General features: G+C 43.2%; 1 protein-coding gene across 1 annotated transcript in view; it reads right to left on the bottom strand.

Moving 5' to 3' along the window:
• Positions 1 to 17,500, bottom strand: part of vav1 (vav guanine nucleotide exchange factor 1) — a 50,337-nt gene that overhangs the window by 18,760 nt on the left and 14,077 nt on the right. The window contains exons 4-14 of the mRNA XM_080721118.1: positions 14,711 to 14,827; positions 11,113 to 11,171; positions 10,496 to 10,561; positions 7,500 to 7,605; positions 7,038 to 7,136; positions 6,021 to 6,089; positions 5,760 to 5,863; positions 4,689 to 4,788; positions 3,911 to 4,006; positions 1,116 to 1,184; positions 202 to 288 (exon numbers count right to left, since the gene is read on the bottom strand). Coding sequence (XP_080577244.1) covers positions 202 to 288; positions 1,116 to 1,184; positions 3,911 to 4,006; positions 4,689 to 4,788; positions 5,760 to 5,863; positions 6,021 to 6,089; positions 7,038 to 7,136; positions 7,500 to 7,605; positions 10,496 to 10,561; positions 11,113 to 11,171; positions 14,711 to 14,827 — 972 coding nt within the window. The remainder of the gene's footprint in view (positions 1 to 201; positions 289 to 1,115; positions 1,185 to 3,910; positions 4,007 to 4,688; positions 4,789 to 5,759; positions 5,864 to 6,020; positions 6,090 to 7,037; positions 7,137 to 7,499; positions 7,606 to 10,495; positions 10,562 to 11,112; positions 11,172 to 14,710; positions 14,828 to 17,500) is intronic.

Raw genomic sequence — 17,500 nt, 5'->3', positions numbered from 1 at the left:
TGATCATACTACAGCATCACGCAAAGGCATCAAAAGTAGCAGATCTACAGGCTCACAACACATTTCGAGGTTGTCGATCTGATGCTGCTTTTCAAACACAAATGTTCTCTTCTGGGGGTCCCCGGCACAAAACATTTTCAGATGGTCGTCCGCGGCCAAAACCATATCAATTTGGGGGTCCTCCTCACTCTGAGCTCTCACCATGTTCTCTATAGACAGCTGGAAGGTGGTGATCTGTTTGATGATCTCGTTGTCTCTCTTCACCTCGTTCACGCACTGGGCCAAGTCCTGGGAGAGAACACACATACACACTTGGTCTTTATGCAAATGCTTAATGTAGCAAAGAGAGAGAGAGGCAGGGGTCATCGATATGTACATACGCGGACAAAATGTGTCCGTAGCACATTTTTTACACACCACTATAATGTTCTCATTTCTTTTTTTTTAAGATTTGTTTTTGGGCTTTTTGCCTTTATTGGATAGGACAGTAGACTGACAGGAAATGGGGGAGAGACAGGGAGTGACATGCGGCAAAGGTCGCTCGGATCGGGAATCGAACCGGCGACGCCGACAGACATTGATGCCGAAATGGCAATGCCTATAATGGTATGCGCCTGGTCCACTAGGCCACCAGGCGCCCCATAATGTTCTCTTTTTGATCATAAGACCCAACAAGAGAGATGGAACTGGAAATTGCAAGTGTGGTTGCCGTGCCGTGTCTATGACGTCAGACATCTGTGATGTCAGTCATCTCCATATTTGGAAAAGTTAAATTTTTGCATTTTTTACAATGGAGGAAATTAATTCACTCTTAGCAAAATGCAAGCAGACATGACGTCCCGATGAAGTCGGTCGATTTGACTCACTGTGCCACCAAAACTCACTCTGGGAGGAGAAGTGCAGCAAAATAAAGTTTATCTAAGATGGAGGAATAAAGTCGGACAAGTACTATAGTCTGGTTGCCCTGCTGGGGCAACCACGCACGCACGCACACACGCACGCACGCACGCATGCACGCAGGCACGCACGCACGCATGCACGCACGCACGCACGCACAGAGGAATGTAAAACATTTAAAGGTCACACATTTCACATTTCAGAGATGTTGCACTCACCCTCATGGCGTCCAGAGCGGTGCGAAGGTTCTCCTTGTCTGCAGAGTCGGTGGTGTGTTTCATCAGTTCCTGTCCACACACACACGCACACACACAGACACACAGACACACACAGACACACACACACACACACGCGCATACACACATTACTACACGATAATGAACACATGACTGTGTGGATGTATGCACGGTTATTGTGGGCTCGCCTGGAAGGCGAGCACACGTATGTTATCTTCATTATTTATTTGTTTATTTATTTATTTATAGCTATATGTGTATCTCCTCAAAACTTTGGCGCGATTCATCTCCTACACGCTTACACCTTTCAACACCATTCAAATTTTTATGTGTTCAGCTTACTGAGGACACGTGTGCTTGTATTTTTCGTTTTGAAATGTTTTGTAGAATAATTTAAAAAAAATAAAAATGTTTAACTTTAAGCACCCAATGCATTTCCAATGGTTTTAGTGACTGGGGACAGAGTGGAGAGAAGGATAATAGACCCATGTTTATGTTAAGGCGCTGTGGCTGCAGTGTTCACACTTCAGATATGCTATTTATATCATTGCGTTCACACAGGTCTGCTCTCTGATTTGATCCAAATATCTAAGATGTGTGATGTATATATTCTGAGTTAAAACTACAAATATCTCTAAATGTCCCTCTCCACTCTACTGATTGAAACAGCTGTGATTAAAGGCCTGTCTGTCATTGGCTGTTCTGTGGTGCTGCAAAGTAACCAAGTACATTTACTCAAGTATATACAAGCACTTGTACCTACACTACAGTACAATTTTGAGGTACTTTTACTCTACTTTCCATTTTTGTTACATATACTCTACTATAAATACAGCATTTGACAGCTTCAGTTACTTGTTACTTTGCAGATTTTATTATTAATAACAAAACATAGATGGACCACTTAATACTGCTATGAAGTTGATCTACAATGTGCACGCGCACGCACGCACGCACGCACGCACGCACACACACACACACACACACACACACACACACACACACACACACACACACACACACACACACACACACACACACACACACACACACACACACTCACACACACACACACTGTTACTGTGTTACTGTGGAGACGTTCGTTTGCTTGTATTTGTCTTTGAGACATGTTTTGTAGTGTTTTAGAAATTTTAGTTAAAAAGAATAAGGTTTTAGGATCCCGGGCAATGGGATTTACAGTATATATCCTAGAACCCGCAGGGACACTCAGCCGTATTAGTGGTTGTTGTTGGTTGTCAGGGAGATATCACAACCAATGCATTTTCAAATCAGATCCACAAACACAATAAAAGTCATGCTCCACTCCTCAGTCTGGAGTGGCCACATAGAAGAACGCCTTGGTTATAGACATAGTGGAGGACAGATGTGATCTGGCATTGTTAACCTACAGTATATGCACTCAATATACACCTCTAGAACACATAGAATATGTACAGTACAGTAAGGTTCAGTAGAGTACAGTAAAAGTACAGTAAGGTTCAGTAGAGTACAGTGAAGTACAGTAAGGTACAGTAAGGTATAGTAGAGTACAGTACAGTACAGTAAAGTACAAAACAATAGAGTAAGGTACAGTAGAGTACAGTAAAGTACAGTAAGGTACAGCAGAGTACAGTAAAGTACAGTAGAGTACAGTAAAGTACAGTAGAGTACAGTAAAGTACAGTATAGTAAGGTACAGTAGAGTACAGTACAGTAAGGTACAGTACGGTACAGTAGAGTACAGTATAGTATAGTACAGTAAGGTACAGTACAGTACAGTAAGGTACAGTAGAGTACAGTAAAGTACAGTACAGTAAGGTACAGTAGAGTACAGTAAAGTACAGTAAGGTACAGTACAGTAGAGTACAGTAAAGTACAGTAGAGTACAGTAAAGTACAGTATAGTAAGGTACAGTACAGTACAGTACAGTACAGTAAGGTACAGTACGGTACAGTAGAGTACAGTATAGTATAGTATAGTACAGTAAGGTACAGTACAGTACAGTACAGTACAGTAAGGTACAGTAGAGTACAGTAAAGTAAAGTACAGTACAGTACAGTACAGTACAGTACAATACAGTACAGTAAGGTGCAGTACAGTATAGTAAGGTACTGTACCTTACAGTACCTTAAAGTATCCTATTTGTTGGGTTGGAAGCGAGCCCACACTGTTTCGAAGGAACAGTATTTCTAGTTGAAATATGCAATCAACTTAATGTAATTTAATATGAGTTACCGGTATTCAAATATGCATATGTTCTATATTCTATGAATCGTCGTCAGATACGCCATGGTCGGGTGGAAACCTTGCAGGTCGTTGCTGTCAGGCAGAAACCTCTTATCTCCATATTTAAACTTTTTTTTTCTTTTTCGTAAATTACATTTATTTTCTTCTTTTTTTATTCTTCTGTTTTATGAATGTTCTTTTTTCTTTTCACTATTGATGATAATCCTCTACATAGCACTTACTAAATAATATGTTCTATCCGTCTGTCATTCAATGTTACATGTATATATGAGATACAAAAAGGTTTTCTTGGATCTCCTTTTAATTGACCGTATACCAGTGAACTGTACTGTTGTGAAACTGTACTTTTTCCTATGCAATCTCCTAAAAAAAGTGTTCAATCAATCAATCAATCAATCAATCAGAGCCCGGACTAAGCCAGATGTTGGAGCTTAGCTCCTTCCAGGGGCACGGCTCAAAAAACAGTCAAAATCCTTCGAAAATAGCAAGCAGTAGCAGATCTACAAGACTACTATGTGCTGTAGGCTGTACCTGTAGCAGGAGGTGGTACTTGAGGACCCTCTGCATGGGAACCATGAGCAGGTCTCTGAGGGTAAACCTGCCGCTGTTGGCTCGCTTAGAGCACTCCTGAGACAGACAGACAGACAGACAGACAGACAGACAGACAGACAGACAGACAGACAGACAGACAGACAGACAGAGGGACGTGCAGAGAATGTTAGAGAGGCAGGGGCTGAAATCTCTAAAAGGGCATTTTTGGTGAAAATATCGAAAATAGCCGACCTCCAAGCTCGGCTATTTTTTTGGAGGTCGGCTGGCTATATTCAGGGTTTGATACCACACCGAAGTAAGCATAATCAAGTCAATACTGGAGATGTGGCGTAACGGCATGGATTTCTACACAGAGAGGGCAATTCTTTCAACATAAGACATAGCGTCTTAGGGCACCGGGGCTCTGATGCCCTAGTCGGCCAAGTGGATAAGGCCCATATTGGCTCTGATGTGGTCTGACAGCAAGGCACAGGTTACCGCTCGCTCGGCGGTGTCTCACGTGGCTCAAGGTTACCTGAGACGGCGTGCCTCCATCATGGTTTTGTCAATAACTATACTTTTGCCAAAACAGCGAGAGAAGCACTTCCGCGTTGGGTGTGGCCTCGGCTCAGCTCCGGGGGGGGGGGAAACGTTCTCGCCACACAGACACCTAAATACATCCCTACTGTACATACGCAGCCCAACCCAGTACTTGCGCGCTCTGCTGGCACAAATATTAACACAATAATACAAAGACTATGTTGGGTCGTTGGCTCACCTCCAGCTTCATTCGGACGTCCTCTCTGGTGTTAGCTATCTTCTCCAGGTGTTTACTGGCCGCCTCCACCTGACAGCAGTACTGTCCATACAGCAACAACCTGAGAGGACAGATACATGTTGTTTACTGTTTACTACTGCAGTACCGTCCATACAGCAGCAACCTGGAGAGGACAGAGACATCAAAACACTGATAGAAATGGAATGTCCACAGCGAGGACGGGCGGCCGCGCCTTTGCCGTGTTCGCGCGGTGGGTTCACAACCTTTTCAGACCGTGACCCCCGCAAAATAATCATATTTGAACAGGGGAAAGTAAGGGGAAAAGGGCTATCAAATACTGATTTTGTTTCCAAGGGTTTTCCCCATGGTATAATACCGATGTTTCACCTATGACCCCAACCCCCCCCCCCCAGTAGTGTAGTGTAGTTATGACCCCATGGGAAAACCCTTGGAAAAACACATGGTCATACACATAAAGCCACATATTGGTTAGCACCCCTCAAAAAGACAACCCAGTCTATTTGTAGCCGTATTGTCGCATTAACATTCATCAAATCATAAGAAAACTTGGCGTCCTAGTCTAGTCTTCTTTGTCTTTTCCTCTGTTTTTTTCACTTGTCTCTTACTCCAGACTGTGCCCTGCGTCAGTGTAAACACAACGCGTCACTGATGGGTTCGAAGCCTGCTGGTTGGTCAGTCAAGGACCAATCAGAAGGAGTGAGATGTCATGTGATGTATTATTTACACCAGTGGTTCCCAAACTTTTCAGGTCGAGACCCAGAAGAGAGATTAAACGTTTGCCCGGGACCCAAACTAGTGAAAACAGCAGATCTACAAGCTCACAACGCGACGCAGAGCTTGATCGGCTATTTTCCCTACTTCTTTCTGGAATTTCTTAAGATAGTCACAAAATAACTGGGTCCCTGAGTCCCACTGTTTGGGAAACAGTGATTTACGCTATACCGTGTTCATATCTGTAGTTTTTTACCTGGTGCACGTGTTCGTGCGCACATGTGTGTGTGTGTGTGTGTGTGCGCGCGCGGCTGCGCGTGCACTTGTTGTGATTCCTACCTCTCTTTATATCGGATGAAGACCTGGTGGAGGTTCTGGGCGTCGTGGTGCAGGATGGAGCTGCGGACCTCCTCCAACAAGGTCTGGTGGGTCACCGCTAACTCCTACACACACACACACACACACACACACACACACACTACAGTCAGAAGCTATACATTAAAGCTGGGGTCTTTCAGGCCAAGGACCCCTCAGCTGAGAGAGAGAGATGAAGTGCGTGCGTGCGTGCGTTTGAGAGTGGAGAGGTCTGTGTCCACACACCTCTATGTTGATGAAGATGCTCTCCATGTCCTCTGGGAGGAGGAACTTCTGAAGGGGCTTCATAAAGTGCTGCGAACAGGAGGAGATGTTACTGTCACCTCTGTCTGTCTTTAGATGTTAATGTTACCTCTGTCTGTCTTTAGATGTTAATGTTACCTCTGTCTGTCTTTAGATGTTAATGTTACCTCTGTCTGTCTTTAGATGTTAATGTTACCTCTGTCTGTCTTTAGATGTTAATGTTACCTCTGTCTGTCTTTAGATGTTAATGTTACCTCTGTCTGTCTTTAGATGTTAATGTTACCTCTGTCTGTCTTTAGATGTTACTGTACCTCTGTCTGTCTTTAGATGTTAATGTTACCTCTGTCTGTCTTTAGATGTTACTGTTACTGTACCTCTGTCTGTCTGTCTGTCTGTCTGTCTTTCACTCACTTTCTCACCCAGTGCCAACTACCTAACCTGTAGTCCTGGTTTCAGCTCTCCCCCCTGCCGCGCCAGGGGAATTGGGGAGCACCTGGCTGGCTAGGGGGAGGTAGTATAGAAACCCAAACTACTGCATGTTTTTGTGGAGACACGGGGAGAACATGCAAACTCCACACAGAAAGGCCCTATCGCCAACCCCACCTAGGGTGTGGGCGCTGATGACGCGGAGGGAGGAACACGCCCCCAGCGCCCACAGCATCCCCCGGCGGGAATCGAACCCAGGACCTTCTAGCTGTGAGGCGAAGCGCTAACCACTACGCCACCGTGCCCCCTCTCACTCACTCACTCACTCACTCACTCACTCACTCACACACACACTCACTAACTAGTTTTTAGTTTTCTCCCCTTCTCTCCCCAATGTAGTCTTTATGCCAATTCATTCCTCCCCTCACACAGATTTGTGTGTTGTCACCGCTGTCGTATCCTACTGTGTGTGTGTGTGTGTGTGTGTGTGTGTGTGTGTGTGTGTGTGTGTGTGTGTGTGTGTGTGTGTGTGTGTGTGTGTGTGTGTGTGTGTGCGTGCGTGTGTGTGTTTACCTGTAATATAGACTCCAGTGTGTCAAAGTATTTCTCCTCAGTCTGTCTAATCTCTTGCAGGCAGCACGATCTCTTGTCTACTACGCCCGTCTTTGGTTGCTGTGCAAAACATACACACAAAATGTATCATTTACCATTTAGCCACAGTAGTTAATAGACTAGATTACATGAGGCTGGATCAGAGTGAATGGCATGAACCCTAGTCAGCAAATGGCAGGGTACATGGTCACGTAATAAGGGATTCACGTAATAAGGATTCTTTCAGCATAACATGCTTTATTCAAGTTCAGGAAAGTTTGGACACGGCAATTCTCTTGAATGCTAACTTCAGGTATAGCATGGAAATAGGGCATTTGCATTCCTTTCACCATAGTAAAAAACTGCATTCATGGTCTGGAGAGGGCACTTTTGACTAAAAGGGCAGGGGCTCAAGCCCCCTTTGATGTCTATGTGTGCACTCACAGTCTCTGGCACCTCGGGCCTCATCAAGTCTTCATAGATTTCATCTCCTTCGTCTTCCTCGTCCTCCACGCAATCATACAGGTCGTCATCTTCATCCACCGTGTCACTGAAGAGATAGAGTCACACACACACACACACACACACACACACACACACGCACACACAATCATAAATACACGATTAGTGTCAGTCAACGCTGTTGCCATCGTCGCTATAATACGTTTCATACGCGTCAGATGCCTAAAGTCCAATGAGCGTCGCGCTTGGCACAGACACGCGCAGAGAAAGTCCTGTCGGGAAACTCAGTACAGCTCCACGTTCACATCCACTCATACAATCACACGCTCACTTCATTCTCAGACCCAGTGATCGAGTTATGCCCACAGAGCTATGGGAGCCCTATTCTGGCGGCGCCGAAGGCGCCGCCAGAATAGAAAAATCGGGTAATTGCGGATATAAAGTCGCCTAAAACGGGTACTTTCCTATATTAAATCATATTAAATCGGGTATTTCGCGGATATAAAGTCGGCTAAAACGGGTATTTCCTATATTAAATCATATTTTTCCTTTCACAATATTAATTCGGGCTTCACATTGGCTATGTTGACAACTCCAGGCAGTCTTTTCTGTTCATATTAACTCACCATTATTGCTCAGCCTCCAGTTCCCAATTCCTCCATCTGATGATCTGAGCTCTGAGCCATCCAGCCAAAAGTTCCCGTTCTGGTAGCATAAAGTCGGCTAAAATGGGTATTTTTCTTTCTCAAAACAAGGCGGGTCGGGTTCATATTTATTTACTAAAAAAAACATTGTCACGGGCACAGGCACACTAAGGCTACAGTCTTGCTAAGACAGCGTTGTTTTGTTTGGTTGTTTTGTTGCTGTCCGGCGTGTCCGCCTTCCTTTGCCGTCCGGGCCGTGGCTAGAAGTGCAAAGACTCGATGCAGTGGTTCCTAGCTTAGCCTATGCCCAGGCCATGGCGAGACCACGCAGCTGGGTAGGTCTGCATCCAGGGCCTCCTCGGCCCTGGGGGAAAGGTAGGAACCATTGCAGCGAGTGTGTTATAACCCGGACGGTAAAGGAAGACTCACACCCCACATTAAATGCGCCTGATTTATAATAATAAAATGAATAGTAGGATTAAACGGTGTGATGTCATTGTTCAGTCTTACTGTCTAACATGTTTATTTAGTATATCTAGTTAACATAAATAATATAAATTCTTCCAATGGAACATAAAAAATAAAAAAAAACGAGAAAAAAAAAAAAAAAAAAAAAACTTGGAAAAAAGAGACCCCAAAGGGGGTTGTTGACTATGGGGTCCCAGACTTTAACTATGGGAGCTAAGACCCCACTGGCACCCACGTAACTCGAACTCTGCTCAGACCGCTCTATTAAGACCTGGAACCACTTTAACCGTTATTTTATTCTTTAACTATTTCAAAATAGCATATATAAAAGCTGTGCCCGCGAGTTTGTAGATCTGCTATTTATGAAAAATGTTGAAACCTTTTTTAAAGCGAACATTTGTAACTCAAATATTTGCTTCTGGGGGGTCCCTGATACATAATATTTTGAGATTGGGGGTCCTTGACGTGAAAAGTTTGAGAACCGCTGACATAGAAATGTTCAAAAAACTAATAGAAGACATTTATAGAATCGGTTCCAAAATATTCAAATACTTGCACAAATGTTCAAGATTAAAAAAAGAAATAGCACATCTGCAAGCTCGCAGCGTGGCACTCGGTGCCACACTGTGAGCTTGTATATCAGCTATTTTTTTATAACTAAAGAATAAAATAATGGTGAAAGTAATAATGCGTAATAAGACTTTTGACAGAACGTCCTCTCCAACTACTCGCAACTCCTTGCAACTAAACGGTTTTAAGGCCACGTCACAGACAGCAATGCAACTCCTTACAACTGCCATTGGGGATAATGGTTGCAAGCAGTTGCATGTAGTTGTGTGTTGCGTGTACAGTAGTTGCATTGGTGCGGTTTGTCCTTTTAGGGAAAGCCTCACCCTGTGTAGCCTACTTTTAAAACACACCTAAAACAATGGTTAAAACAATTTCTCAAACATGTGACCATTGATATGTTTTTTTTTAAATCTTAGATATTTAAAATCAGGCTTTCTATCGTTTAGGTATTAAGACTCAGACTGGTAGGTATGTGGGTATTTAGTTGGGTTTAAACTAGGTATGATCTTGAACTGTCTTTTGTCATGTTGTTGCCGTGACGACAACCGTGAGACCACAAATGGAAATGAGCTCATAGCGAAATCCGGCATGACATCATGTTTATTGATTGAAATGTTCGTTCATTTGCGCTGTCCCAGAATTAACATGAATAAAGTAAAGCAAAGTAAAGTGTCCCGTGTCACAGTGAGGTTCATGTCTGGAGGAGCATCAGATCATCTCAGACATTCTATCCTGACAAATAAGATGTTAACCCATTTAGGCCTAGAATTATTGAATGCTTTAACTATTGAAAGATCTGCTAATTTTGAAAAAAGTTGTGAAAATGTGTATGAATATATGTATTATTAAAGCGAACGTTTGTAACTCAAATTTTGCTTCTGGGTGGTCCCTGGAACTAGATATTTTGAAATTGGGGTCCGTGGCCAAATCATTTTGGGGGTCCTTCACATGAAAAGGTTTGAGAACCTCTGACATAGTAGTCTCTCCAGAACAGACTAACGGAGCTCCAGTTAAGTGAAAAGGACCTTTTCTTTGAAGATGGCTGGCCACATTGCTGACATAGAAACATGGGTTTTTCAAAAAACCTTAGAAGGATTCAAAAGACACTCATAGAATCGGGTCAAAATTCTAATTTTCACAATTTTTCAAAAATAGCAGATCTACAAGCTCGCAGCGCGGCACTCGGTGCCGCGCTGTGAGCTTGTATATCTGCTATTTTTCAATAGTTAAAGCATAAAAAAATAATGATACACAATAATGTGTACCCGTTCTGAATGGGTAAAAGAGAGTTCTTACTCTATCTGGTCGGACAGTCCGTTGTAGATGTCGTCATCTAAGGCACAGCCCTCTGATGGGAAAGGCCTGGGGACACAGGGTGAAGCGGGGGTGTTAGCAGTCAGTGGCAGGGACGTCAGAGAGGCATGAACCGCATGATGAGTACTTTTACTTTTGGTACTTAAAGTACATTTTGATGCCAATACTTTTCTTTTTAAATGTTTTTTTATCCCATGGTTTTGCAACCCATTTTTCTCACCCGGTGACTACTTAACATGTAGGGCCTGGTTTCCGCTCTCCCCCTGCCGCGCCAGGGGACATTGGGGAGCACCCGGCTGGCTAGGGGGAGGTAGTATAGAAACCAGGACTACTGCATGTTTTTTGTGTGAGGGCCTATGCCCAAGGAGACACGGGGAGAACATGCAAACTCACCACAGAACTCAACTTTTGTACTTTTAAGGGCAAGGTCACACCACACTTTTATTCTACGGACGGAGGGTGGATTCTGACAATGCATTTCAATGGGCAGAAATTGGCCGGCCAGCGACGATACATGACTAGAAAAGAAAATCAATCTGTCAATAGATATAAAACTGTGGATACACGAGAAACACACACAGAATGAAGAAGTGACTTACTGAAAGTTTTTATGTTGAGCAATGGAGGTATGAGACAGGATGGACAGGGTGTCAATTACCTGCAATACACACACACACACACACACACACACACACACACACACACACGCACGCACACACACACACACAGCCCAAACGTAAATATAGCGTCGTTGTCGGGTGGAAACATTGTAAGTCCAAAACCGTTTGTTTTGTATTTATCATTTTAAAAATCAAACCTTGGTTCGAAGTGGAGCCGTGAAATTGAGCACTTCCAGATCTATGTTTTTGATTCTATGTGTTCCCCCCTGTGTGTGTGTGTGCGTGTGTGTGCCTGGCCTGAAAACAGCGCAACTCCCTTAACATGTGTGGTCATAAAAGGTACTGTTCGAACTCAACGGGACAGTTCTCACTGGTGAGACAGGACACACATTGCCACTCAGAGGGAGCCCATGTGCTCTGCACACGGCTCCAAAAATGAGTTATACTAGTGAAAACAGCCGATCTACAAGCACACAACGCCTTGCGGGTGCGAGGCGTTGTGTGCTTGTAGATCTGCTGTTTTCACTACTTTTGTGCAACGGCCTTGTATGGTGAAGCAGGGCTTTACTTTGCGAAAAAAATTAGAAATTTCAAACTTGGAGATACAAGGTTTCTGCCCGACAGTGACGATAGGATACTCTGTGTAGGATATTGCTGCTACACATCATATAACAAGACGCGTTTATTTCTGATAGAAGTACAGTACACGTTATACAGTGTTATAAATGACATAATAACTACTAATATTTTCAGAGGAGAATCTAAGGAGCCAGTATGCATGTATATACAGTAGAAAACTGTCAAATGACACATATCTTTGTTTGTATTGCACTTCAGTCAGCATCTTTTAAGTGCCAGTTGAAACCCCATCGTCTTCAATGTAGCTTTTATTTAGCAGCTTATAAGATGGTTCTATTGTATTGATACGTTTTTGTTTTACGTTTTCATAAACGGTTTAATTTAATTTATGGCTCCTTTTCATTTATTATTTTGCACTGATGGATAACTGGTTTAATCTGTTCTTTCCCCCTTTGTCTTTTTTGGAGCCGTGTGCAGAGCACATGGGCTCCCTCTGAGTGGCAATGTGTGTCCTGTCTCACCAGTGAGAACTGTCCCGTTGAGTTCGAACAGTACCTTTTATGACCACACATGTTAAGGGAGGGGCGCTGTTTTCAGGCCAGGCACACACACGCACACACACACACACACAGGGGGGAACACATAGAATCAAAAACATAGATCTGGAAGTGCTCAATTTCACGGCTCCACTTCGAACCAAGGTTTGATTTTTGGAGCCGTGGGCGGAGCCCATGGTCTCCCTCTGAGTGGCAATGTGTGTCCTGTCTCACCAGTGAGAACTGTCCCGTTGAGTTCGAACAGTACCTTTTATGACCACACATGTTAAGGGAGGGGCGCTGTTTTCAGGCCAGGCACACACACGCACACACACACACACACACAGGGGGGAACACATAGAATCAAAAACATAGATCTGGAAGTGCTCAATTTCACGGCTCCACTTCGAACCAAGGTTTGATTTTTACTTTATGTTTCGTTTTGACTAATGAGTTTTTACCTTTTGGTTTCAATTTCAATTTAGTCTTGATTAGATTGTATAGTGGGTTTGCTGACTTAAATTATTTGGTATTTCTTGAAAAGGTTTAGTTTTAGTTTAGACTTGATTAGTTTAGTGTTATTTTATTGATTTATTTTATGTTTGCTATAGCAACATGGGGTAGACAAGGCTAAAATATAGGAAGATTTCATAGCCATCCACAGGGTTCCCACGGTCATGAAATTCCTGGAAATATTTTGAAATTAGAAAAATATTTTTCCGGTACTGGAAAAGTTTTGGAATTGATCAAGGGTCCTGGAAGGTCCTGGAAAAAATAGCTATGCATTGTCTTGGGTTATTGATTTTGTTAATACCTCTGAAATGACAAATTAAACATTGGCCAAATTGTCAAATATTAGAGGCAGAAATTGTGAAAATAGCAGATCTACATGCTCACAATGCCTCGCGCTGCGAGGCGTTGTGAGCATGTAGATCTGCTATTTTCACAATAAAACCGTGTTATAGGCTACAAAATTCCTCTACTCTTAGTAATCGTCAGAGGTTCGGGGTCCCCAGTTCAAATATGATTATTTCGGGGGTCAAGGCCTGAAAAGGTTGAGATTTGAGAACCACTGGCATGTACACTACCTGTCTTTAGGCATTGCGCATAGGAGTAAGCGACTCGTTATTGAGCTGAATTATTGTTATATAGTCCTGGAAATCGGGTTAAATATTCTGGAAAAGTTTTGGAAAAGTTTTGGAAATTAATTGATAAAGATGAGTGGGAACCCTGCATCCAAATATTAGGTCAATAACCTGGAATAGCAGCCATTTTCAGACGTGCTGTGGCGCCTGTCATTCTTTCTGTCTGGGGTTTTACTTTCATTTAGGAAAGGGAAGAACAAAAACACAGAACAAGAAATGAAATGTCTGTTGCTGAAAAAACTAAAAACCCTTTTTTTGCTTTATTGTGATGGAGAGTACAGAGACAGGAAACTAAAGGTTTTTGGAACAGCTTGCCTGAGGAAATAGTAAAAGCGGCATACTTTTGTTAAATCCCTTCTTACAGTTTTTAGAAAAACTCTATGGCCCTATGAGCTACTCAAAATGTTTAACTCATGTTTCAAAATGAAACAATTTTACATTACACCAAAATATACAAAGGCACACAATATACTAAGTATCTGAATGCATGTTCCTTTACCATCACTAGTGAACAGTGCTGCACTCACAAGACAATGGCACACAACATAATTCAAAACTATTTACAAAAGAATACAGTATTTTTGTGTTCTGATCTAATTGTCTGCAGAACACTTGTTGCCAGACCCAGGGGGTCGGCCTACATAAGGCTTTGTCGGTCTGTCGGTCGGTCTGTCGGTCCCTCTTTTCCTCAGTGTGCCTGTCCCTTTTTTCCTCAGTGTGCCTGCTCATCTGCCCCTCCCTTCCCTTGCTGGGCTGATTGCCTTGAGTGCCGTCACCTGTACAGGACCAGCTGAGTTGAGTTGGCTGACGAGCTGCTGACACTATAAATTCCTCAGCCCATCTACAAGCTCACAAACATTTCCAGCTGCTCAGCCTATACAATCCTGTGTGTTCATGTGTTAGTTCAGTGCCATACTAGTTTTCATTGCGGGTCTGGCACGACCAGGTGACCTGGTCTAGTTTCTAAACTCCAACGTGAAGTGGAAAGCATGTGTGATTGGATGCTTTGAGCTGTGAGAAATTGCCGGAATTTTGGATAATGTGTATTGTGTAGTATGTATTTTTCATAGCTGTGAATCTAAACCTGTTTTCATGAGGACTTCCGTGAAATATGTGTGGTCAGAATCAGTGTGTGTGTGTGTGTGTGTGTGTGTGTGTGTGTGTGTGTGTGTGTGTGTGTGTGTGTGTGTGTGTGTGTGTGTGTGTGTGTGTGTGTGTGTGTGTGTGTGTGTGTGTGTGTGTGTGTGTGTGTGTGTGTGTGTGTGTGTGTGTGTGTGTGTGTGTGTGTGTGTTGGGTTAGGGGGGGTCTAACAGTACCTTGCCGAAGTCTCTGACATCAAAGAGATCGAAGGCCTCAAACAGCTCACTCTTCTTCAGGCTGAACGCGTCCTGACACACAGCCAGGAAGGTACGGATGTTCTTCAAGCACAGGAACTACGCACACGCACACGCGCACACACACACACACACACACACACACACACACACACACACACACACACACACACACACACACACACACACACACACACACAAACAGTTGTTATAGCAACTTTACATTTTGTGTCAGGTATACCAGTGTTTCTCAAACGTTTGAATTTCAGAGTCTTCCCTTAACTCTGACAGTGTACAAATGGAACCAAATGGACCCTAACGGGTCCATTTCGTACACAGTCAGAGTTACAGACTTGTATGGGTCAATTTAGACCCCCATAAAGGAACCCACAGAGTCCCTGGAATCCACTTTGAGAACCACTTCCTTAAACATCATTGCAGGATTCAAATTCAAAAGCATCAAAAGTAGCAGATCTACAAGCTCGAAATGTGGCAAGGTTTGTCATCACAAGCCAATCTGCTGTGTGTGGCCATCAACTGTCACACACGGCTAGTGGTGTGTCAAGTCATGGCCCATCATCAGCAATGGTGATTACATTACGAGTATGATTGCGCACAAGCAAACAGCACGTTTGCTACGGTAAATATGCAAAGATGATAGCTCTTTGTTTAGATAGATGATAAATATGGAACCGCGGAGCGACCACAGGGCCGCGCCGAAGCGCTCTACTATTATATTGTTTGACAGTTGAAGCATTTGCACACACAGTGACAACTGTTTTACATTAACTTCCTGCAAAAGCCACACCAGTGGTGTAAAGTAACATTTACTTTTTGAGGTATCTGTACTTTACTTGAGTATTTCTAAAAGGGATTCTGTTAGTGTGGTTCCCCTGACATCTCAGTGATGTCAGAGCGCCAAACGGAAACGTGACACGGAGACAGAATGTGACCATTGTCATACTAAACTGCAACCCACAGTCGCAAATTACAAAACATACATAAACCACTTTAGGCCTATTTTATACCTATAGGCTGTTTGAAATACTTTCGTACTTTTACTCAAGTACATTTTGAATTCCGGACTTCTACTTGTACAGAGTACCTCTATATTGCAGTATTGATACTTTTACTTAAGTACAATTTTGGGTACTTTTTCCGCCATTGGAGATAATGACTCTCTCTCTTTTTCTCTCTCTGTCTGTTTCTCTTTTTCTCTGTCTGATTCCCTCTCTCTATCTTGTCTCTACCTCTTTCTGTCTGTCAGTTTTTCTCTCTGTGTTTCTCTCTCTCTCTGTTTCCCTCCCTCTGTTTCTCTGTTTCTCTTTCTGTCTGTCTGTCTGTCTGTCTGTCTGTCTGTCTGTCTGTCTCTCTCTCTCTCTGTTTGCTCAGAGGTGGGAAATAGGAACAGGAACTCTGCATTCAGAAAAAGGGGAAACGCAGAGTTCTGACTGATACTTGCTGCACTTGCATATCTATCACTCTGTCATGAGTTCATCTCACACACATGTGTATGTGTATACAGTACGCATACACAAATATCTATTATACAGTACAACCCACCGTGAGAGACAGAGAGTGTGTGTGTGTGTGTGTGTGTGTGTGCACGCGTGCGCACGCGTTGTGCGTGTGTGTGTGTGTGTGTGTGTGTGTAAATGTGTGTATTGGTACTAGGGCTGTCACGATATGACATTTTACATGACGATTAATTGTCACTCAAATAATTGAGATTAACGATTTAATTGTGTTTTTGTCGTTGACTATTACATTTCTGTTTGGCTTGTAGGCTTTGAAGTTGCACATGGCAGATATGACACATACAGTATATACAAAGAAAAGACTGACATATTTGACAACTTCATACTTAAAAAAAGAACATCGATAGTGGAAATAGCCGATCTACAAGCTCACAACATGTCACATCGGGACACGTTGTGAGCTTGCAGATCTGTTATTTCCACTATTTTTAAAATTGTGCAAAATATGCAATGGAAATGATTATGACGATTATGACAAAATAATTGCGATTATGTCAAATAATTGCGATTAGATGATTATGTCATAACTGGCCTGATTGGTGCATGTGTGCGCACGTATGTGTGTGTGTGTAAATGCGTAGGCATCAGCATGTCCAAATCGCATTAACAGCTGCTAATCAGCGGACGTTATTACTCAACCACCCCGCCAGGATTCCCCGGGGTTGCACATGCACGTGTGCACATCCACCCACCCACGCACACACACGCGCGTGCGCGCGCACACGCGCACACACACACACACACACACACACAAGTGGTGACATTACGGTCAGTTCTGTACTGATGTGAATGATGAATCATCAACAGGGATTTTCATAAGGTTGCAGACGCCCACGTGCGCTGTGGGCCTTTCCTTCTCTCTCTCTCTCTCTCTCTCTCTCTCTCTCTCTCTCTCTCTCTCTCTCTCTCTCTCTCTCTCTCTCTCTCTCTCTCTCTCTCTCTCTCTCTACCACTGTCTACCGCTGTCTCTATCTACCTGTCGATGTCAAGATTTCAAGATTGCTCGTCATTTTGTTTTCCAGCTTTGGGTGGACAAAACAACAATGAAATGATGTTTCTCCTATAGTTAAAGTCAGCTAAGATTCTTAAAATGATGAAATAAACAGAAAGAATACGCTATCGATCTAAATAACTCCCCATGGAGACTTGAATTGATTTTTGTTTTTGTCGCACCAGCAGTGGTTCCCTATGGAGACACAAAGAGCCTGATTTGATCCCTATGGAGACAGAAAGA

This window comes from Nannobrachium achirus (genome assembly GCF_963921795.1).
Source record: "Nannobrachium achirus genome assembly, chromosome: 3".
In the NCBI taxonomy this organism is placed as follows: Eukaryota; Metazoa; Chordata; class Actinopteri; order Myctophiformes; family Myctophidae; genus Nannobrachium; species Nannobrachium achirus.
Note: the sequence above shows the minus strand (reverse complement) of the source record. Positions and strands in the feature narration are given on the sequence as shown.